The sequence below is a fragment of the Hemitrygon akajei genome, chromosome 1, assembly GCF_048418815.1.
Source record: "Hemitrygon akajei chromosome 1, sHemAka1.3, whole genome shotgun sequence".
Taxonomy (NCBI): Eukaryota; Metazoa; Chordata; class Chondrichthyes; order Myliobatiformes; family Dasyatidae; genus Hemitrygon; species Hemitrygon akajei.
Genome location: NC_133124.1, coordinates 199,487,747 through 199,512,063, shown reverse-complemented (window position 1 = coordinate 199,512,063; position 24,317 = coordinate 199,487,747). Strand labels below are relative to the sequence as shown.

Genomic DNA, 24,317 nt, shown 5'->3' with positions numbered 1-24,317 from the left:
ACTCTCTGAAGCCTCTTGTGATCCTGTGCACTGGAGAGTCTATACCCTTGCAGCCAGTCAGAATACTCTCCACCGTACATCTGCAGAAATTTTCAAGTGTCTTTGGTGACAGTTCTGTTTTGAATGGGTGTCACGAGGTTGTTTTTCACTTCGACCTGAGACAACAGAGAGAACATTGCTTAAATGATTTGTCTAGGTCTGGATTTTGAGAAGGTAGGTGTTGCACAATATCATGTAAGAATTTGGGGCCAATTTGGCCCTGTGGGTGGCACGGTAATTAAGTTAGTAGAGCAGCTGCCTCACAGCTACAACAATACAGGTTCAATCCAGACCTCCTTTACTGTCAGTATAGAGTTTGATCGTAAGGCACAGGAGCGGAATTTGGATGTTCAGCCCATCACGTCTACTCCATTATTGTATCATGGCTGAGTTATTGTCTCTCTTTGTCAATCCCATTCTCCTCCTGTCTCCCTGTAACCTTTGACACCATTTCTAATCAAGAGCCTATCAACCTCCACTTTACATATACCCAATGGCTTTGTCACCAATGCTTTCTGTGGTAATGAATTCCACAGAATCACCACTCTCTGGCTAAATTCTCTCCATCTTTTTTCATTCTAAAGTGACATCCTTCCATTCTGTGGGTGCGCCATCTGGTCCGAGACTCCCCTAATATAGGAACGTCCACTCTATCTAGGCCTTCCAATATTTAAGGTTTCAATGGGAACCACCAATGAGTATAGATCCAAAGCCATCAAACACTCCTCATATATTAACCCTTTCATTCCTGGGATCATTCTTGTGAACCTCCTCTGGACTCTCTCCAATGCCAGCACATCCCTTCTTAGATAAGGGGCCCAAAACTGCTCTTAGTACTCTAAGTGCCTTCTGACCAATATGTTATAAAGCCTTAGCATTACATCCTTACTTTTATATTATAGTCCTCTTGAAATGAATATTAATATTGCACTTATCTTCCTTACCATTAACTCAATCTATAAACTGATTCCCCAGGAGTACTGCATAAGCTCCTTTGTACTTCTGATTCGTGAACTGTTTCCTCATTTAGAAAATAGTCTTTAATAGTCTACGTACAGTCCTGCCAAAGGATTTCGGCCTGAAACATCGACTGTATTCTTCTCCATAGAAGCCGCCTGGCCTGCTGAGTTCCTCCAGCATGTTGTGTGTGTTGTTCGGACCTTATACTTTCCTGCCCTGTATTTCACCTGCCACGCTATAGCCCATTCTGTCTAAGTCCTTCTGCAGACTCCCTGCTTCCTCAACACTACCTGCCCTGCCACCTATCATTGTATCATCTGCAAACTTGGCCACAAAGCCACAAAATCCGTCACTCAAATCACTGACATAAATTACAATGATTGAAGCCCACTAGTTTGCACCTTCTCCTCCTTACCACATGCGTTTCATCCAGGTACTCCTATTTCCTCCCATGTCCCAAACAAGTGAATGTTGGTGGGTTAATTGTCCTCTGTAAGTTGGCCTAGTGCAGGTGATAGAATTGATAAGAATGAGGTAGAAAAAAGTATGAGGAAAAATTAATAGGGCGATGGTTTTTTCAGAGCTTGTATGCACTCAGGGGAACAAATGGCCTTTTTAAAAACATATGGAAATAAGCCAGGAAATATGCAAATGTGATTTCAATAGGAGCATGTGAGTTTACCAGTGGAGCTGTGAATGAAAAATGAGTCAGTGTATTCTTTCATTTTGGAAATTCTAGGCGTGACATTCATTGTGATTATTTAGAGCTAACTTACAGCTCATTTCCAGTGTAAGGCTTGTTCCTTGCATTGACAGAGTTGGTCTTTGTCCATGTTTTAATACTGTCAGTGAACTGTGGTTGCCCCTGTCACTTCCCTAGTCATAAAATCCAGCTGCCTGCCATCACAGTCTCCAGATCAGATCTGGAAAGCTAGGAAATAGGAGTAGAGGACCAAGTACTCCAAAACTGTAGTGCCATTGAGCTGGATGGAGCATTTACTGTGCCTATAAAAAATATTCACCCCCTTGGAAGATTTCATATCTTATTGTTTTATCACAGTGAATCATAGTTGATTTAATTTGGCTTTTTTTGACACTGAACAACAGAAAAAGACTCATATCAAAGTGAAAACAGGTATCTACAAAGTTAACACGAAAGAGGCGTGCCTCCGCTATGTACAAGTCGGTGCGCCAGACGACAACAGCACCCCCGGGTGAATCTGCAGATGCTGGAAATAAATAAATACACAAAATGCTGGCAGAATTCAGCAGGCCAGACAGCATCTATGGGAGGAGGTAGTGACCAGAAATGAATTCAGTGGGGCAGGAGCAAGCAGAGACAATGGGTCTGCCTGGACAGGCAGTTTTGTGAATCTTAGGTAGGAGGTAGAAACAGGAAGTGCGGGGTGTGGGAACTATAAGTTTGGTGGCCGTGGATGGGAGATCTCCCGAGCGGAGGCACGACGACAACTCGCTGACACCTCCTCTTATCTACCCCTGGACAATGACCCCACTAGGGAGCACCAGTCCATTGTCTCCCAAACCATTTCCGATCTCATCAGCTCGGGAGATCTCCCATCCATGGCCACCAAATTTATAGTTCCCACACCCCGCACTTCCCGTTTCTACCTCCTACCTAAGATTCACAAACCTGCCTGTCCAGGCAGACCCATTGTCTCTGCTTGCTCCTGCCCCACTGAACTCATTTCTGGTCACTACCTCCTCCCATAGATGCTGTCTGGCCTGCTGAGTTCTGCCAGCATTTTGTGTATTTATCTACAAAGTTATCTAAGTTTATTACAAATATAAAACACAATAATTGATTGCATAAGTGTTCACTCCCTTCAAGTCAGTATTTAGTAGATGCACCTGCAGCAGCAATTACAGCCTTAAGGCTGTGGGGATTAGGTCTCAACCAGCTTTGCACATCTGGACACTGCAAATTTTCCACATTCTTCTTTACAAAACTGCTCAAGTTCTGTAAGTTTGCACGGGGATTGTGAATTAATAGCCCTTTTCAAGTGCAGCCTCGAATTCTCAATTGGATTGAGGTCTGGGCTCTGATTTGGCAACTCCAGGACATTAACTTTGCTGCTTTTAAGCCATTTCTGTGTAACTTTGGTTTCATGCTTGGGGTTATTATCTTGCTGGAAAACAAATCTTCTCCCAAGTTGCAATTCTCTTGCAGACTGCATCAGGTTTTCCTCCAGGATTTGCCTATATTTTGCTGCCTTCATTTTACCCTCTACCTTCACAAGCCTTCCAGGGCCTGCTGCAATGAAGCATCCCCACAGCATGATGCAGTCACCACCATGCTTCATGGTAGGGATGGTGTGTTTTTGATGATGTGTGGTGCTTGGCTTACACCAGACAGAGCATTTAGTCTGATGCTCAGTTTTGGTTTTATTAGACCATAGAACCTTCTTCCAGCTGACTTCAGTCTTCCTCGTGCCTTTTGGTGAACTCTAGCCAAGTTTTTTCAACTGTGACTTTCTCTTTGCTACTTTCCCATAAAGCTGTGACTGGTGAAGCACCTGGACATCAGTTGTTGTATACACAGTCTCTCCCACCTCAGCTACTGAAGCTTGTAACTCCTCCAGAGTTGACATAGGTCTTTTGGTGGCCTCCCTCTCTCTAATCCCCTTCTTGTATGATTACTGTAGGTAGAGTGAGGATGGCCTACTCTAGGTAGATTTACAGCTGTGTCATATTCTTTCCATTTCTTGATGATTGATGACTGTACTCCAAAGGATATTCAGTGACTTGCATTTTCTTGTATCCATCTCCTCACATGTGCTTTTCAATAATCTTTCATATTAAGAGGGGTGAATACTTATGCAATCAATTATTTTGTGTTTTATATTTGTAATTAATTTAGATCACTTTTTAGAGTTCTCTTGTCACTTTGACACAAGATAGTCTTTTTCTGTTGTCATTGTCAAAAAAGCCAAATTAAATCTGATGTGATTCAATGTTGTAAAACAATAAAACGCGAAATATCCAAGGGGTGAATACTTCTTATAGGCAATATATGTTCCTCCTGGCTCAGCAAGACAATTAGTAACAAATTAATCCTTAGCCAGACTTCAGCTAATGAAGACCATTGGACAGGCTGCTGTTAACTTAGTCAGAGTTATGGTTTCTTTAAGTTCATAAATTGGAGGGGTTTAGAGGGACATGGGCCAAACGGAGGCAAATGGGACTAGCTTAATGGGCAGCACGGCCAGCATGGACAAGTTGGACTGAAGGGCATCCAATTTATATTGCTCTATGACTCTGCAACCTCTGCCCCAAAATTTGCCTCACTGTGTGACACTTTACACCCAGAAATGAGACAAGTTTCTTTTTCAAAAAGTCTGTAAGACATAGGAGTAGAATTAGGCCATTTTGTCTATACAGCCTGCTCTGCCATTCGATCATGGAATGATTTATTTTCCCTTTCAACCCCGCTCTCCGGCTATTTCATGCTACCGTTTTGCCCTTCTGATTTGCTTTTTGAATATATTCCTGCATACTCTTCCTGTATTCATTTGATCCCAGCTGCCTGTTTCTGACTCATACATTCTTTTTCACGACCAGAGCATGAGTATCCTTTGTCATCCATGGTTCCCCTCTCCTGTCACCTTTACCTTCACTCTAACAGGAACGTGCAGATCTTGACCTCTTGTTATCTCACTTTTTTAAAGTCCCCCACTTTCCAGGCACCCCTTTGTCTATAAACAATGAACTCCAATCAACTTTTGCAAGTTCCTCCCTGATACAGACCACAGTTGTGTTGTCCCAATTACGAAATTTAGCACATGAACCAGATTTGTACCTTTCCATAACTAATTTAAATCTAATGGAACTACGGTTACTGGTCACTGGTCACAAAGTGCTCCTCCACTGACACCCCAGTTACTTGTTCTGCGCTTGTTGACTATTTGTCCCAGCCTATTTTTGGTCAACCTTTGCATCATAATATTGCAGGTTATTTCATTTGGATTGGTACTCCAGTCTCAGTATCACCAGTCGTTTTCTGACTCAGTGAGGAATTCTTCCATAGTGCGACCACTCCTCCCCATGTCCTTGTCATTTTTGCTTCCCTTCCTAAATATTGATCAGCCTTTAGATGTCCTCTACCCATCCTCTACCCTGCAGCAGCAATATATCTGCAATTGCAATGATACATTGATTTGTACGTCCATTCATCCACTTTATTTTGGATGCTCTATATATGAAGACACAAAGTCATTAAGGTTTTCTTTTTAACATTCTTGTCATTATTATGCTCCATGGCTCTGTTTTTGCCCTTGATTTTCCACCTTCCACTTTTACTTTTCCCCTCCTTGTCTTTTATTTCTTCTTGAGTTTTCCTATCCTCTCCCTGTCTCTACAGAGATTTCCATTCCAAGTGCTGTAGTTATTCTAGTTTAACTGTTCCCAACAGCACTAGCAGCCATGCTCCCAAGGACAGTTATCTCGTACTGTTTACATTTTTTACATGGGAAGTAATACAACAATTGTTCTTAGTTTCTTAACATCTAAAAGCAGTCTACGCTTTCTTATTTTTTTCTCTTTCCCAGAGATTCAGTGATTATTATTATTACAATATTAAAGTATTCTACAATTCACACTATTTACAGTTTCAAATTAAAGTGCAATCATCTCTTTTGGAACACACTTGAGTTGATGTAGTGCCCACTGGTGTCAGAAGGCCCCCACTGTATCCGTGGATACGGTATGCTCTTTCTCCAGCGACATGTGGGCAGACATACAACATTGTGGTTAGCTCCCACAACATAGCATGTTCTGTCCTTCAAACTGCTTAGTATATACCACAAATCACAGTGTGATTTCAACATTTAATTTCACACTGCCCCTTTCTGTCATAATAGATCATCTCTGTATTACAGGTTGGCTACTTGTACTCAGCCTCTTTCTCTCTGACCCTAAGCTTTTGCAGTAGATTAGCTATTAGCAAAATAATTTCTGTCTGGCTTCAACCTCCTTGCTGTCCATCAGTTTTGATTAGCAAATGCTTGTGGCAAGAATAAGATTTGAGACTTCTGGTAAGATGGTGGCATGTTCGGATGCAGTGGCTTCTATAGTGCCAACCAAAGATGTTATTATCTTTTTTAAACATATTTTTTACAATCGCAAGACCCTGCTGGACATTAAGAACTTAAGGTACTGTAGGTCTACCCCATCAGTGAGTTGCATGTTGGCAGAGAAACTGATGGAGGTGGACTTGGTGCAGACCACGATGCTACCTGCGACAGTGAGACATCGGTGCGCAATGGCAGTATAACAGTGAGTGACGGTCTTGGTCACTTTTCTTATGATCACAAGACCCTGTTGGACATTGTTGATGTGAAATGTTGCAAGTCCAATTAATTGGCTTATTGGCGAATGGCGGGGCCAGACGATGAGGGAGCTTCACGGCCTTCATCGTAGTGAGGACTAGGTCTCAAGCTGTGATGTTGCAGCTGCTCAGGGGGAGACATCAGAGTTGGGAGCTCCACTAGAATGCTGGAGGTGGTGTGATACGCCGTCCATGCTGGAGTCAGTGCTGCCCCCGGTGTTCATTCAGCAGAAGATAAGCTGTATTGTGTTCAGCTGCAGACTGCTGCAACATTCATGGACTCAGGAATCTGGACTATATTTTATCCTGTGACATATTTTACTGCTATCTTAAGAGGGGTGATTGATAAGTTCATGGCCTAAGGTAGAAGGAGATGAGCTATACAGTGCTCATTGCATGCACATGCAGGTCAACTCTTTGAGTGATTATGCAGAAAGTTTGAAGTTAATAACTCATCTCCTTCTACCTTAGGCCACAAACTTATCAATCACCCCTGATGAGTTATTAACTTCAAACTTTCTGCATAATCACCCAAAGAGTTGGCTTGCATGTGCATGTAACGAGAGCTGTATAACTCATCTCTTCCTACCTTAGGCCACGAACTTATCAATCACCCATCTGCAGACACTTTCTGAAGGTCCAAAATCCGTGTGCTCCACGACCGCTGGACTAAGTGTGTACATGTAGGAGGGGACTATGTTGAAAAATAAATGTGCTAGGTTTTCTAAAATTGATTCCTTCTACCTTAGGCCACGAACTTATCAAACACCCCTCGTATATGTGCTTGCCATCTTATATATGCTTGCTGTCTTATATATGCTATATGTGCCTTGTTCTGTGTATGACTGCTGGTACTGTGTTCTGCACCTTGCCCCTGGACTATCACTGTTTCATTTAACTGCATTCACGGGTAGTCATGAATGATTGAATGAGAATTAAAATTGACCTTCAACTTGGATTTAAATATTGTGACCCCTCCTCTCCCATGCACACATGTTTGAATAGCCTTTGGGATTGATATTCAGGACTTGCACTAGGGATGAAATCAGCATTTATGTAAGGGAAGCAGAGAAAGAAAATGGCATCACTGTTGAAAGGTGAAGTAACATTACCTGTGCCCTATTAAAGAAATCAGGTTTGGCCCAAATCCTAAGAGAATGCTCTAGACCATGATCCGTTTTTCTAAATGCAATTGCTGACTAGGACTAAATTAAGATTAGCTTTCTCCTTTTGGTTGAAACCGCTGATACCTTTGATATAGCAGGCACACAAACACCTAATACATATGACTTTTAATCAAACCATTTGTATTGTACTGAGACTTTATTATGTAGGGTTGAAAGGCTAATGTACTTACTTACTTTTCCATCCAGTAGCTCTTCAGATTTCATTTTATAAAGATTTCTTTGAGAAATTAGCTTGTAGTGTTATCATTGCTGTGGTGATACTGTATGCTGCAGATAGCTCTATTAAAGATTTTAATTCTTGTATGGAAATTGGAGGGGGGGGGGGTTACCAAAGGCTAACAAATGTGCCTCTAAAACTCACAGGGATACTTAAGTCTCAAAATATGCAGGCTGAAAACCTGAAATAAAACAAAATGCTCAAAACACTCAGCAAGTTCAGCCCCAAAAATGGAATGTGAAACAGTTGAAGTTTCAGGTTGGAGACCCTTCATCAGAACATGTATAATGGATCGTAACCAAAACCAGGAGACGAGTAGACTCATCTAATTTAATTTCAAAGAAGTACTAAAAGAGTTAATACCATCATATTTCAAGATCACGTCATGAAAGCATGTTAGCTGTAGGAAATCATATTTGTTTAAAAAATATTGTTCCCTCCAAATTCAGCTTGGTTGAATTCACCAGTGCACAGATTTGGAAATCCCCAATTACCCAGCAGTACAGCATCTGACTGGAGATGGCAGTAATGTATGTTCAAGTATGAGTCACACTGGTGGATGTGTGTATGGGTGTCTCACTCATCCACTCATTGCAAGGGTGACTAAGAAGAAACTGTTAGGATCATGAAAGGCAGAAGTCAGCAAAGCAAGAAAATGTCACAAGTAGGTTGTAGCAGTTCAACAGGATACCACAAGCTTTTGAGACACCTCCACAAAATATCAGACTTTTTATTTGACCTTTATATTTGTGCTGCAGTGTCATCGACCACAGAAAAAAAGTAAATTCAAGCCAAATTGTTACAGAGATAAACATTTGTTATTAGGATATGGCTTCTTGCTGCTTTCTCAGGGTTTGAATATATAATTTTATCTTTATAAATCCCTAAATAAAGCTATTCATCTTCTTTCCTAAAGTATCATTTCCTGCAACTGAGGGGCTGCTTTGAAAGTTTTTATCAATTTAAATTTCAGCCTTTATAGTGGAATTTAAAAAAATACAATAATTCTCAGCAATCATATTGGCCCTGAAGATTCCTGTGGGAAGGCTGTAGCAGAAGCAGTTAATTGCTACCCTGTTATATATTTATTACAAAACCAGGATACAACATAATGTTTATACATCTCTTGCCCAGAATAGATAAAACTGCTTTGGAATCAAGATGAAACTTGTGTCTCCTTGTGTCATCTTGGTCAGCATGGAAAACTTGGGCTAAAAGTCATGTTTTATACTATGTAAATGTGCCTGACAATGGTCTAAACTTGACAAACTGTTCTCAGTTTAATGGCAGTTGTCATGGAAAATAAACAGTATGGCTCACAGCAAAACCCTTTGGCTCATGATGTTGTGATAGCTTTCTCTTCTCAGGATGTCCATGCAGCTGAACCTGCTTTTAATTTGCAAATGAATAATCTTTCCAAACGTTATTGTAATCAATGGAGGAAAATAAAACTCAGGAAGGATGGAAAACCAAATTCTATTGGGATTCTTGCTCATAAATTGGACTCATGACTCCTAGCCAAGAGATCTAGACTGCTTCTATGCAGATCTTGAAAGATTGCAGAACAGATTAAGAGTATTTTATGAAACTGTGAGCAGAGGCATGAGGTTTCAAACCCAAGGAAGTAGACTCAATTTTATATAGTTTTGAATTTAATTACATTTGATATCCACTTCTAGACACGGGACCATGAAGAGGATATGGACAAGTTTATGAGAATGGCTTCAGTGTTGAGGGGATTCAGTTATATGGATGGAAAGTTTACAGTTTCACACCTTCAATCTGAGGGCAGAGTCATTTAAAATCATTCAGAGTTGAGAAAAGTTAAATTAAAAGTCTGTAAGATGGAATATTTAGGTGAGTAAATAACAAATCAGAAGCAAAGACATAAATCAGACATTAGAAAAAGAAAACTGTTCTTAACCACCATGTCATTAGGATATAGAATGTACTGCCTACTGTACAGATCCAGTGAGAATGAAGGAATGGTAATATATCTCCTGATCAGTTTTGTGTACTATTTGGAGGGGAACTGCAGGTAATGGTGTTCGCAAATATCTGCATGTCTTATTCCGTACAGTGACAGAAATCCTGGGTTTGGCAATGGTAGTTGAAGTGAACAGTATGACTAATTTATACTGGTATTTTATAATTGAATGTGATAACTTATAAATAGTGCAACTAATTTATGCTGGTAGTGAAGGAGTGAATGTTTAGTGTAGTGAATGCAATAACAGGTAAGTGCTACACCTGCCCCTTCACCTCCTCCCTTACCTCCACTCAGGACGCCAAACAGTTCTTCCAGGCAGCACTTCACCTGCAGATCTGCTGGTGCTCTCAATGCAGCCTCCTCTTCTTTGGTGAGACCTGTTACAAATTGGGGACCGCTTTGTCAAGCACCTGTACCCCAGAGGAACTTCCCAGTGGCCAGACATTCAAATTTCGATTCCCATTGCTGTTCTGACATATCAGTCTGTAGCCTCCTTTTGTGCAGTGATGAAGCCACCCACAGGGTGGAGGAGCAACACCTTATATTCTGTCTAGGTAGCCTCCAACCAGATGGCATGCATATTGATTTCTCCTTCCAGTCAAAATAAATTTCCCTCCCCCATCCCTTTTAATCTATTCCCCACTCTAGCTGCTTCTCACCTGCCTATCACCACTCCTGGTTCCTTCCTCCTTCCCCTTCTCTATGGTCCACTCTCCTCTTCAAACAGAATCCTTCATCTCCAGCCCTTTCCTACCCATCTGGCTTCACCTGTCATCTTCGAGCTATCCTCCTTCCCCTACACCCACCTTTTTATTCTGTAATCTTCCCCCTTCTCTTCCAGTCCTGATGAAGGGTCCAGCCTGAAAGGTCAGCTGTCTATTCATTTCCCTAGTGTCTGCCTGACCTGCTGAGTTCCTCCAGCATTTTGTATGTGTTACCAAGTAAGTGTACTATTTTTGTCCAGTGTGTTGCCAAACCTCTTGAATATTGATGGGACTGTCTTTATCTGGACTAATGAAGATTATTTCATCACACTCTTGTACTGTGTTGATGGTGAAAAGACTTTGGCGAGTCTCCAGCTGCTGAATATCCAGCTTCAGTATTTCTGTGGCATGCTCCGTTGCTTCTGATCAGTGGTAAACCCATTGGTATTGAGGAAATTACACAATTATACATGAAGGATGATAGATGGTTTGACTCTCTATGGGAATGGCTTTGATAACTTGTATGGTGTGAATGCTATTTTCTACTGACCCGCATTTGTCTGAATGATATCATTGTCTGACTGCATGCAGGCAAGGACGGATTCATTAATGATGGAAGGAAGGATATTGATGGCTAAAAATGGATGGCTCTGGAGCAATATCCTGAGGCTGAGATGATTGAGTGCCAGCATTAACATTTGAGAAGCATTCGATGGCTCTGAGCCTGTACTTGCTTGGAGTTTAGAGGAATAAGGAGAAATCTTATTGAAACCTATTGAAATCTAAAAGATGTAGAGTGGACGTGGGGAGAGTCTAGGACCAGAGGGCACAGCCTCAGAATAGAAAGATAGCCCTTTCAAAAAGAGGTGAGAAGGAATTTCTTTAGCCAGAGAGCAGTGGATCTCTAGAGTTCACAGATGGCAGTGGAGGCCAAGTCCTTGGGTAAATTGAAAGCGCAGGTTGATAGATCCTTAATTATTAAGTGTGTCAAAGGTTACAGGGAGAAGGCGGGAGAATGCAGTTGAGCCATGATGGGATGGCATAGCAGATCTTTAAATGCCTAGAAATTCACACCTAAACAGTAGTCGACTTCTGAAACTCCACCCCATTGAAGTCACTGGAGCTGTTACTATTTAGTCACCAACCAGAGATTTTTTTAATACATAATCTGATATGCAAAGCATCCAGGAAATATTTTCCCCACAGAAGGTGATGGAAAATGGAAGGTGCTGCTCCAAACTATTGTGGATTTTGGGTCAGTTGGAATTTCCAAAACTGACATCAGTGGGTTTTGTTTCATGTAACCCAGACAGAACATGAGCCCCTATTGTACAGAAGAATATACACAGCCAAACTTTGGCATAAAATTGATACAACTGGAAGCAGTACATTTAGGAAACTGCAGAAAATGTTCTTGATAACATTCAGCAGGAACCCCCAATTACTGCTGTGGATGTGGTCCTTTGCCTTACCTGATGTCGGCCGTGAACTAACTGAATCGCATCAGATGTGTGTGGTGCTGGAAGTTGAGGTGAGGAATACACGGCACGGTGTTGTGCTTTAATGTAGTGACTTTTCACTTTTTCACTTGGTCTATATTTACATTGCCGTCTCCAAAGTGCCGCATGCCTGTCCTCAGTAAAGATGGTGTTAATGCAAATATTTTGGAAGACTGTGGGAGTGGGTAGAAAAGAAAACCACTGGATGGTGCTGATCAATACTCCTGAACAGCCGGTGGCTTCACTTTCCCCTACCCCTGAGAAAATATTGTAGGTAGTTGGCGCAGAAATGGTGGACTTGCAGTTTTCTTTTTTCTCCTTCATTTTGAGTCATTTTGAGCATGCATTGCATACAAACTGCTGTCAAATTTGAGAAATTGCCATGATCTATTGTAAATTTAAGAGGAAAATGCACAGTGACAGACATTGCTTAAGATTCAGCTTGTTGTGTCATTAAGTAAACATGCTAATAGATTAATGTATTCTTCTACACAATGATAGGATTTGAGTTATGTGAGTACTCTTGGGTACTCTAGGAGGACTTCTGGTTGATGAGAGACTCTTGCGTCAATAAATACTAGTTGTCTGGAATACAACAAGTTATGCACTCATAAATAGAGATACCAGTTAAACTTACTTTTGCAGCTTCCTTTAAGAATGACTTATTCCTGTACATCTTGTAGGGGTTAGTGTATGTACATTTGAATATAGCTCCCTTCTTTTTTTGTAGGCATATATTTATTCTGGGAAACATGTCCCTCAGCAACACATGGTGTCTATTCTGACATGCAGTTATATTACCTCATCCGAACCTCCATTTCATCCTGATATAAATAACTGTGAAACCAAATGAGGGACTATCCGCTAATTTTGCACAATTAAATCTGGCTTTCAAAACACAGTGGCAAAATCATAGGCCTTGTTTTCTTCAATTTCTGTATATAATTATGTCCTTCCAATTAACGGTATTATACCGGAGGTCACAAATTTAATAGTGACTCCCTAATTTGTCTAGAGGATGATGAGAATAATTTGCAGCCTACGTTGAGCATATAAACACTCAAAATAGGGCAATCCTGTTCTCTTTTAGTCAAAAGAACAATACTGCTAATTGAGTCAAGGAAGTGATTTTATCTTTGCATGCGTGCAACACAATCTGATATTTAAGCATATCCAATGAGTGACTCAAACTTTGCAACTGCAATATCAAAGATAGTAAATTCTGATAACCATCTGCAACATTAAAGGCCAATATTACAGATAAGGCAAAGTGCAGCATTAATGCCTTTTCATAATCACTATTATGCATCTAGGTACAGTACTGATCCACAGCATTAGGTACTCATCAAGCATGCTAAAGACATGGGGTACAAGACAGATTGAACTAAGTCACTGGATTGCACTGATGTTTAGGATACAATTTAATCCTGCTAAACTGGTGATATATATCAGTGGATCTCTTCAGGACTACCAAATTATTCACCTCTTTATATTTGTTGTGAAATCCTTGCCATTGCTAACATTCCTGATTTGGAATTGTGTTGCTGATGGTAGGTAATTGGAAAAGTAGCAAATATGAAATCTTTATAGCCTTTAATATTTTATCAGCTTTCAAGGAATTTCATTACATGCTTTGTATTGTTTTGACAATGAAATAGAAAAGAACACTGGTTAATACATGTCAGTGCTATAGGAAATTGAATTCTTATTAGCTCTTCTGTTGTATTACCAGCATTGTTCCACTGGCATTGCAAGCTCTTGGGCGGAAATATTTTCCGTAATTATTGTTGACAAGGAAATCGTAAGTGAATGTTGCAGACTGTTCCAGTGTTATTCTCCTCTGGGGTTGCAGCTAAGCTGGTAGAAATCTGTACTCTTCCTCGTTTTCCTGCAGGCCAACTATGTGTGTAAACATGTGTGAGACCAGGTGCACAAGGCCATTCAATGTTACTTGTCATTATCCCAGCATAACTTTCCGTGATTTTGAACTTTGCCATTTTTTAATTGACTGTCAGCAAATGGAGACTCTCGTTAATATCCCCTTCTCACAATTCCTCCGTCTCCGCCGCATCTGCTCTCAGGATGAGGCTTTTCATTCCAGGACGAAGGAGATGTCTTCCTTTTTTAAACAAAGGGGCTTCCCTTCATCCACCATCAACTCTGCTCTCAAACGCATCTCCCCCATTTCCCGCACATCTGCCCTCACCCCATCCACCCGTCACCCCACTCGGGATAGGGTTCCCCTTGTCCTCTCCTACCACCCCACCAGCCTCCAGGTCCAACGTATAATTCTCTGTAACTTCCGCCACCTCCAATGGGATCCCACTACCAAACACATTTTTCCCTCCCCCCCCTTCCTGCTTTTCACAGGGATTGCTCCCTACGCGACTCCCTTGTCTACTCGTCCCCCCCCCCCATCCCTTCCCACCGATCTCCCTCCTGCCACTTATCCTTGTAAACGGAACAAGTGCTACACCTGCCCTTACACTTCCTCCCTCACCACCATTCAGGGCCCCAGACAGTCCTTCCAGGTGAGGCGACACTTCACCTGTGAGTCGGCTGGTGTGGTATACTGCGTCTGGTGCTCCCGGTGTGGCCTTTTAAATATTGGTGAGACCCGACGCAGACTGGGAGACCGTTTCGCTGAATGCCTACGCTCGGTCTGCCAGAAAAAGCAGGATCTCCCAGTGCCCACACATTTTAATTCCACGTCCCATTCCCATTCTGATATGTCTATCCATGGCCTCTTCTATTGTAAATGTCGACAGCGCTTCTCCCTATAGATGCTGCCTGGCCTGCTGTGTTCCACCAGCATTTTGTGTGTGTTGTTGTTTGAATTTCCAGCATCTGCAGATTTCCTCATGTTGACTATTTTAACATTCCAGTTTGCTATATGAAGACTCAACCACAGGCCAGTCTGCACACCAGATTCCACAGGCAACAGTGAAGCAATGATCAGATAGTATTATTGTAGTTTGGTTGGTTGAAGTATAATTATTGGCCAGCACATTAGTATATCAGAATAAGGTTTAATATCACCAGCATATGTCATGAAATCTGTTAACTTAGTGACAGCAGTACAATATAAATATAGTTTAAAAGTAACTAAATGAACTACAGTATATATATATGTATATTAAATAGTTAAATTAAAAATAGTAGTGCAAGAGCAGAAATAATAAAAGTGAGGTAGTGTTCAAGGGTTCAATATCCATTTAAAAATTGTATAACAAAGGGGAAGAAGCTGTTCCTGAATCATTGAGTGTGTGCCTTCAGGCTTCTGTACCTCATTCCTGATGGTAACAGTGAGAAGAGGGCATGTCCTGGGTGGTGGGGATCCTTAATGATGGATGCCGCCTTTCTGAGGCATTACTCCTTAAAGATCAGATTTACAGTGGTCAGAACGGTGTCATGAAGTCCACCTGAGAGACAGAGTGGGTCATATTTACAAATGCTTCAATGTTTTATCTATTTAGATACTGATATTTTGTTTTTCTTTTCAATTTTCCATCTATTTAATCCTAAAAAGACAATATATCCCACCAAAACACGCCTTAATTAATTAAAGGTACAGGAGCATTAAACAGATGGGGGGGGGGGGGATATGCATTTAACTTCAATTTAAAGATTAAAAACTTAATTAAACAAAATTAACATAAGTCTCCACATTGCAAGCAAGTAACGATTTTAGAAGATTGTACAGCAGCCTATAAATAGAGTCACCAGAATGTCACACTACAGGAGACAATTTGGTCCATCATGCTTCTGCTAATGCTTTGCACAAGCTGTCAAATTAGTCCTGATCCCTTATAAAAACAGAAAATGCAGGTAACTTTCAGCAGGTCAGGCAACATTTGAGCAAAGAGAAGCAGAGTTTAACCTTTCTTTTAGTCAAAGTCCTATCATCGCAACTGGGAGCAAAAGAAAAACAAGTTTGTTTTCAGTTGCAGAGTATGTTGGGATAGGGATAGAAGAGAGATGCTTGTGTTAGGCTTTACTGTAACAGTGCAGGGGGTTACAGACAGAAAAGTCTGAATGGGTGGAGAATTAAAATGTCAGATAATAAGGATGAAGAGGTTAGGCCTTTATTAGGAGAATAAGAGGAGATTTGATAGACATATATAAAATTATGCAAGGGTATAGACTGTGTAAATGCAAGCAGGCTTTTTTGCACTGAGGTTCGATGAGACAAGAGCTAGAGGTCATGGATTAAGGGTGAAAGGTGAAATGGTTAAGGGGAGCACGAGGGGAATTTCTTCACTTAGAAGATGGTGTGAGTGTGGAACGAGCTGCTAGTGGAAGTGAGAAATGCGAGTTTGAGTTCAATATTTAAGAATACATGGATGGGAGGAATATGGAGGGCTCTGCATGGGTGAGCTTCAATGGGATTAGGCAGAATAATAGTTTGGCAAGGGCTAGATGGGCTGAAGTGCCTGTTTCTGTAGTGCTCTATGGCTCTGGACTGGACTGAATGCAGGTGTTCCACAAAGCAATTATCCTATCTGTCTTGTAGTGGAGACCATGTTATGAAAAATGACAGTATTATGCATTAGTGAAAGTGCCGGTGCATCACGATTATCATGGAAGGTATGTTTGGATCGCTGGAGGACTGAGGTGAAAGTGCAGACGTAACATCCCCTATGGTTGCATGGAAAAGTGCCATAAGAAGGCCAGCAACCAGTTGTGATTGAAGAGCAGGCCAGGAACTCACAAAAGGATTGATCCCTCCAAAATGAGGAGGGTGACGGTGAGGGGGAGAGGATATGATGTTCCTGGTGTGGAATCTTATTGGAGCTGGTGGAAATTGCAAAAGATGATCCATTGAACACGGAGGCTAGTGAGGTGGGAGATAAGGACCAGGGAAACTCCAGCACCCACAGCCTTTCTTTTATTTCAGTCTCCTATTGCCAAAGGCTACAATTCTTCTGCTTTTCAAGTATATATCAGTTTCTTTTCGAAAGCCATTATCGAATCATATTCAGCACCCTTACCAGTAGTGCAAACTCCCTCATGCCATCCTTGAGTAGAGGACAACACAGTTAATGCATTGTAGCTTGTTCACTTTTTCATAATCATAGAATTAGAAAAAAAACATGAAAACAGCTTTCCAATCTGTTACTGTTGCTAGGAGATATGGCACTTCTACCGTGATCGGTTGTTTAAATGGTGCCCCAGCCTTGCATGTGAAACTAAAGTCATCACCATAGCAGGAGAAGAGAATCTCCTAGCAACTGGCTTACCTATAGGTAAAGTGACTGTTTATAGATCTTTTATCTAATTTCTGAGTCGGCTTTTGTTTTTAACTGTTTTATTTCTTACTGATACTTGGACCAATTTTATTATTTTAATATGGGTGTGAAATGAGTGCAAAACTCACCTATCTTTCTATCTGAGCCAAATAAGCTCTTTTACCTGCAGTTGCTATTGCATGCATCCCTTTCTAAAAATGCATACTTAGTCCCCTGTGATTTATTAAACCAGAAACAATAACCCTCATTTCAATTTGACCCTGAAAAGGTTTTTATTATTTAAGATAAGTAATGCCATAAAACTCCTTAAATCATTTGAAGCATAAATATAAAAGTCAAGAAGGGAAATTATATTTTGAACTTTTGTAGAATTGTAAAGCAAAGAACAAGGCCATTCAGCTCAAGTCGGTACTGAATTACTTTGCATATCTTATGTAAATTTTATATAAGTATCTTTATGGATGCAGCCACTTGGTATTAAAGGATACAGTGCCAAAGAGATGCAGGATAAATATACAATAGAATCAGGGAAGATTCGAGTAGAGAAGGGAGTCATTTGACTCATAATGTGATACAACCAAAGAAAAGCTATCCATCTTTTCACTTTCCAGCTTTTCAACTGTACCCATGTAAGTTAGGGAGAACTACTCAGAATCCTTAAGTTTTGCACTGGCCAAAACCTGTTGGTCTTCCTGTGCGGCCTGCTGCCTGTGAGTGAATCCTTTAGGAATAAGTGCTAATGGATGCACCGAAGTTTGTATGGAGCTGTATGGAGAAGAAATGCAATCTGCCACTGGGCACTGAAGGGGTGGGTCCTGTGTTACAGCCTCTCAAGCACTGGATTGTTCAGAGAGGCCACATGAATGGCAATGGAGCTTTGTAAACGCATTGCTTTGGGTTGTTAGCAAAATGCATGTAAAGAAAGATATTTACTGATTGCATTTTATTTACAACATATATAATTTTGAGTAAAGTTTATTTTTGAAATGAAAAAATTCTAACAAAATCCATGACACTAGTAAGGCCACTTAAAAAAAGATAAGGTTGAGATATCAGCAGTTGAGTTATCTTAATGTGAGTGACATTGGCAGAGATCTCGGAAAGAGGCAATGTTTATTTCCATCGCATACTGTAAAAACTTATGTTTACTGGCAAGGAAGAGGTGATAAAATACAACTCACCAAAGTAAAAAAAAGATGTGATTGAGTTTTATCCCCCAACTAAACTGTTTGCAGCAGAATGATGCGTTCCCACATGTTGGATTCTGAGGCAGGTGTGAGATTCTATGCAAGGAGTGTGATGGTGAAGGGCTGGTCCAGTGCTACCTAAATGAATGCAGTGGAAGAGGGTTTATTATTCGGTGAAACGCCACCACAAACTGTCTCACACACCTTTGTTTCAACTTGTCTGAGATCTAAAATAAACAGGGGTGTGACAGCTGGCTGTCAGTTCAACTTTTATAATAACCCAAAAGGAGAATGAAAATAAAATTAATTAAAGAAAGTATATGTGAAGAAAAAGAATTCACACCTCAACAGTTGATAGACACATTTCTTCATGTAAATTGAAGCATTACTGTGAAAAAATATTGCATTTAACTTTAATGATTTGTGAAACACAACATAGGATGTAGAAAAATAAACTATGTACAAAACAAAACGTAATTTTGCTGGAAAAATTCTCCGAGTCATTGGAATGAGTATATTAGCTGTTTTCGCATTTATGAATTTATAAGAAGCAGCATGTAATTATACTCTATTATTAAGTAGCCAGTGGAGAAATTAAGGAACAACATAGAGCAGGGATTTACTCAAGGGTAAACTGTGTAATTTTAGGCAGCAATTAAATAATTAGACAAGCAGCAACCCCAATGGTAAAACATCCAAACTTCATCAGAATCTCAGCATCAAAATTTGTGGTTAGTAAAAAATTTAATAGGAAAACAGTATCCTACACAGAAAGTGAGATGAAATCAAATATGTATGTATTTTATCACATACAAAGATCTATAAATACCAGGGAAAGCCACTTCACTGGAAAACATTCTTGACTGGTGAAACATTTTCCTTTATGTATCAATTGACCTTTCCTGGAAAGTGTTTGGATTATATATGTCCGATAAAAATGGAGGTCTAACTTACAGACCCAGCCGAAGATGGTTAAAACCATGTCAAGCATAACTTCAGTTCAATTGAAGTTAACATTTTTGATCACCACCTGGATTGGCTTCAAAAAAATTTTAGAAGCCCAACTGATGACGTAACATTTGACTGGAAGGCTCAGCCCATGGAGTCAAAGTAGCATAGCTGGAGAACTGCCAGCAGAAGCTGGCATCTCAATTTATGGTATCTTCCGGAGACATTGATCCCTGGAGAGCTTATGTATATAGGAATAGAACAGGAGCACAAGAAAGCTGTACTCTCAGTTTCACTCTGCCACTCATTCATGTCATGGCTGGGTTAACCCTTGAATTCCCTGGCATTTAAATATCTATCTCAGCAGCATATACACTTAGTGGCCACTTCATTGGATACACCTGTACACCTGTACTTAAATATCTAATCAGCCAATGATGTGGCAGCAACTCAATGCATAAAGCATGCAGAAATGGTCATGATTGAGTTGTTCTTCAGACCAAACATCAGAATAGGGAAAAAATGTGATCTAAGTAAGCTTGACTGTGAAATGATTGTTGTTGCCAGATGGGGTGGCTTCAGTATCTCAGAAACTGCTTACCTCCTAGGATTTATAGGCACAGTAGTCTCTTTGAGTTTACAGAGAACGGTGTGAAAAATATAAAGCATCTAGTGAGTGGCAGTTCTGTGGGCAAAATCGCCTTTCAATGAAAGAATCAGAGGAGAATGGCCAGATTGATTCCAGCTGACAGGAAGGCAACAGTAACTCAGATAAAACACGAGGAAATCTGCAGATGCTGGAAATTCAAACAACAACACACACAAAATGCTGGTGGAACACAGCAGGCCAGGCAGCATCTATAGGGAGAAGCGCTGTTGACATCTACAGCGCTTCTCCCTATAGATGCTGCCTGGCCTGCTGTGTTCCAGTAACTCAGATAACCTCACATTACAACAGTGGTGCACAGAAGAGCATCTTTGAATGCACGACATGTCAGGCATTGAAGTGGATGGACTACAGCGAAGAAGACCACACCGGGCTCCATTCCTGTACCAAATAAAGTGGCCACTGAGTGATATTTAGTGACTCGGCATCCGCAGCCATGTGAGAAAAAAAATTACTCCTCGTCTCAGACTGACATGGGGAATCCATTATCTTGAGGCTTTCTGCACTCCCTTCAGAGTTGGTATATCTCTGATAAGAAGCAACACTTCTGTAGTCTCTTGAGGCTGGGGTATCTCAAAAATGACCCTTCATCCCACCTACATTGGGGAATCTTCGGCAAGTCTGTAGTCCCTTCGGAAGTTGTACCCCTCTTTCACTAACTCAAAAAAGGGGGAGAAACAGAATTTCTTTCCTCCACTTAAAAGGTGAATTTTGTCCCTTGAAAGCTCTGAGATAATGAGTAGCTGAGTTTGAAAAAAAGGGGGAAATTGGGAACAGTTAAAGCTGGTTTGCTGTGATCAGTTCAAGCTATCTTGTAATCGACTTGTGACGTAGTCCAGTAGGGTGGTTCGAAAAGATAGTTGCACAATGATTTACATCATTTATGCATGCTCTATGTGCTTCATGTTCTGGCATGTCAAGTGCATGGAAATCCAAACAAGTGTTTTAAAAACTGTGAGTAGTGTGTGTTTATGGTCGTCCCAGCTCCCAACTTCTACCGCCACTGTTCACTGCCCGATTACCACACAACTTTATCTTCCAGGCTTACCTTAGCCAAGCATAGCATTATGTTTACCAACAATACCAGAGTAGTAGTAGTAGTAGTAGTTAAGAACTGAAAAATTTGATTGTGTCAGGTGCCCTATTAACCGTTTGTAGCAAGGTTATATTTATTTCTATTTTATTTAGTGATACGGCGTGGAGTAGGCCTTTCCGTCTTTTCAAGCCACGTAACCCCAGCAACCCCTCAATCCCTAGTTAACCCCAACCCTATCACAGGAATTTTACAGTACAATGATCAATTAACCTACCTGGTACAGCTTTGGGCTGAGTGAGAAAACTCTCAGAGTGCCCGGAGAAAACTCACGCATTCCACGGGGGGATATGCAGACTCCTTACAGAATAATGCCAGAATTGAACTCTGAACTCTGGAATGCTCCGGGCTGTAATAGTGTCACGCTAACTCCTACCCTGACACATATTAAAAATATATTGTGATTTTCCCATCAGGAATCATAAAAAATCTCTCCAATCAGAAGCAAAATGTAATTAAGTAGCTGATATTTTAAGAAGCAATATAAGGTGGAAGTCATATCTTGGATGTACATGTGTAGCCATATGTATTTCTTTTGAAGGTTTTCTGAAACCTAGATTTTCTTATACCTAGGGCATCTTAAACCAACATTCAGCATTTTTAATCTATTTGCAGCTTATGCAACTACCATATTACATACATTCCAAACTCAGGAGAATGTCTACAAATCCTTTGATATGCTCATCCTGACAGATTAATTTGTATGTTTACAGGCAAGTTGAAATATATCTTTTACATGCTGCAGGAGATATATTCCAACTTGCCTATAAACATAGGAATGAACGTGCAGGATTGTTGGCATCAACTCTTCCCTTCATGCTGGATTTACACTAATTCTGATTTATTTTTGGCCTAGGTAATTGGAACCTGAATTTATTCATTACCAGATCCAATCTTGGAAAACCGGTGGCTTCAACCCAATTCATGACCCAGAACTATAAAGACTAAAGAGAGGGCATTTCTCCAAAAGCTTGCAAAGAGGAGCTCAGCTCTGAATAACGCCCGCTGCCAGAACTATTTCTTCACTACTGTTGCTTAACAACTAACAAGACACGATAAGATGGTATTTTTTGCTGTTTATATAATAAGGGATATAATGCACACTTGTCATGATTACAATTAAAGTTTGAAGCATCTGAAAATATTTTAACATCAATAGCGAGAGCAGAAAATTCCACGATATGTAGATAAACAATCCGTAACTCAAGAGAGCAAATTTCTACATGTTCATACCGAGAAACAATGATTGCACTTTCTTCCAGGTGTTTACTTATTTCTTGTACTCTGCTGGCTTCCTTGTGGTGATGAGAGTCTCCTGACTGTTGAGCTGAGTTCATTTGTGGCATTTAGATCTTTGTATATTTAACTCCACACTAGCTAGAAAGTGTTGAGCAGCATTAATGTGAAAAAATACCTGCTCATAAAGAAATGTTATAAAGTTAATTTAGGGAGATAAGTTCAAGTGAAATGGACAATGAAATCTAATTCCACCATAACTTACCTTAAAAAAATCATCAGCTTGATGGGTGGGGAGACATTTTTTGTGTTTGTTCTGAATTTGCAATGAATTTATGTATTAAGGATATGAAATGGTTTGAAGGTGCTGTTAAATGGGTTAAAACTTAGGTCAAACCAGGATTTAAAAAGGAATAATTATCACCCCACAACTGAGGATGAACATGCTTCTTTTTAGCCATAACCTCTGCTCTGATCATACAGTATTGTAAGACAATTACAGTGAAAAAGTGTGTCCACCCTACCTTAGGTTATTGTATGAGAAAATTCTCCCATGGCAACATCTGATCGCCACACATCCGATTGCCTTTATTATCATACTTAGAACTTGATGTTATACATTAATCTCCATCAGAGTGATAAACAGCAGAATTTCCTGACTTCAGACCACACATTGCTTTCAACATATTTGAATCTCTCCACTGCCATTTCCTTCCATGGTTTCATTATATTAATTTTCTGTTTTTCCTTTCTCAATTATGTACCTTAGTAAAACCTCATCTCAAAAAAGCTCCATTCTAGAACGGAAAGCCAAGAATTTTCTCTGTTAAGCATATTCATCTGAGCAAACAAGAAGAGAGATTGTGAGCTGCCATTCTTAGCCTCAGTCTCAGTGAGACATCGAGAACTGAACACCAATCTATCTCACTTGCTCTTTCAATAATATAAAATTGCAGATTCATTTTATGTAACAAATATGAATCCGAAGCTGTGGAGAAGGTTTCTTAGCTACCTGATTTGCTCAACAGAACACTAACTAATTTGCCTTGTGAGTGAGGAAAGAACATGATTTTCTAAATTACAAAATCCAAATAATAAATCAAACCTCAAGTTTTTTGTAAGTTCCTTCATTTTTGATAAAATCTTTAAAGTTTGTGAGAGGTAATACTATCGTATCATAGGTTTAGCTTGGGATCTCAATACAAACTACTGCTACTTTATTCTGCTGATGAAGTTTCAATTGTACTCACTTTTCATCTGTGTGCCCCTTCTGTAAGTTCCTAATCAAAAGAATGAATAAAATTCTGCTTAATGTGATAAAAATCCCACCAGCCTGCTAATTGTAAAGGCTTGACAAAATCAGAAAAAAATCCTTCTTTTTCCCTCCTCACAACTTGGGTATCCACACTAGTTTACATTATTTGAAGAATGAAATGTACAGTTTAAATAAGATATATTAAGTTTGCAATATTTTGCATACTCTCATGGACCAATGCCAAGTTCCTGGGTGTGGTAAGGTGGAGAGAGAACCACTCCCCAGAGAACAAGACAGGGCCTGAGTCAGGTTAACATGGGGCCAGGAGAGATATTTTCACCGGGGATCAGAACTTTGTGTGAAAGGGGGAGGGTTAGTATCAGTACAGGATATTATGAAACTACTGGATTGTTGAAAAATCTCAGGTGTTCACTATTATCCTTTATAGAAGTCATTTGTTGTAGCCCAGTCTGCCCTATTATCACTTCACATTCCCAGAACTTGCCTCTTAATTGCCCTTGAAAATGACCCATCATGTTAACAGTTCAAAATGATGAATGATAACTTTGACTAAATGAATAAATCTTCCTTCGCTCCCATTCCCATTAAGTTAAAGATGTTCTTCTGAAGAGTCAGTATGGATCGGGTAACCACTGAACAAAGTGGCCCAACACATTAATGGCCGACAGTGGAGAATTATTGTGCTGCTCATAAACATTTCTCATCATAATAGGTTCTTCAA

The 24,317-nt window shown here is 40.2% G+C and overlaps 1 protein-coding gene across 5 annotated transcripts in view; it reads left to right on the top strand.

Moving 5' to 3' along the window:
• Positions 1 to 23,643, top strand: part of LOC140734441 (phosphatidylethanolamine-binding protein 4) — a 417,588-nt gene extending 393,945 nt beyond the window's left edge. For all 5 annotated transcript variants that reach the window (XM_073058416.1, XM_073058380.1, XM_073058398.1 and 2 more), the window contains one exon: positions 21,941 to 23,643. In XM_073058416.1, the coding sequence (XP_072914517.1) occupies positions 21,941 to 22,032 (92 nt within the window). In that variant the 3' untranslated portion in view covers positions 22,033 to 23,643. The remainder of the gene's footprint in view (positions 1 to 21,940) is intronic.
• The last annotated feature ends 674 nt before the right edge of the window (positions 23,644 to 24,317 follow it).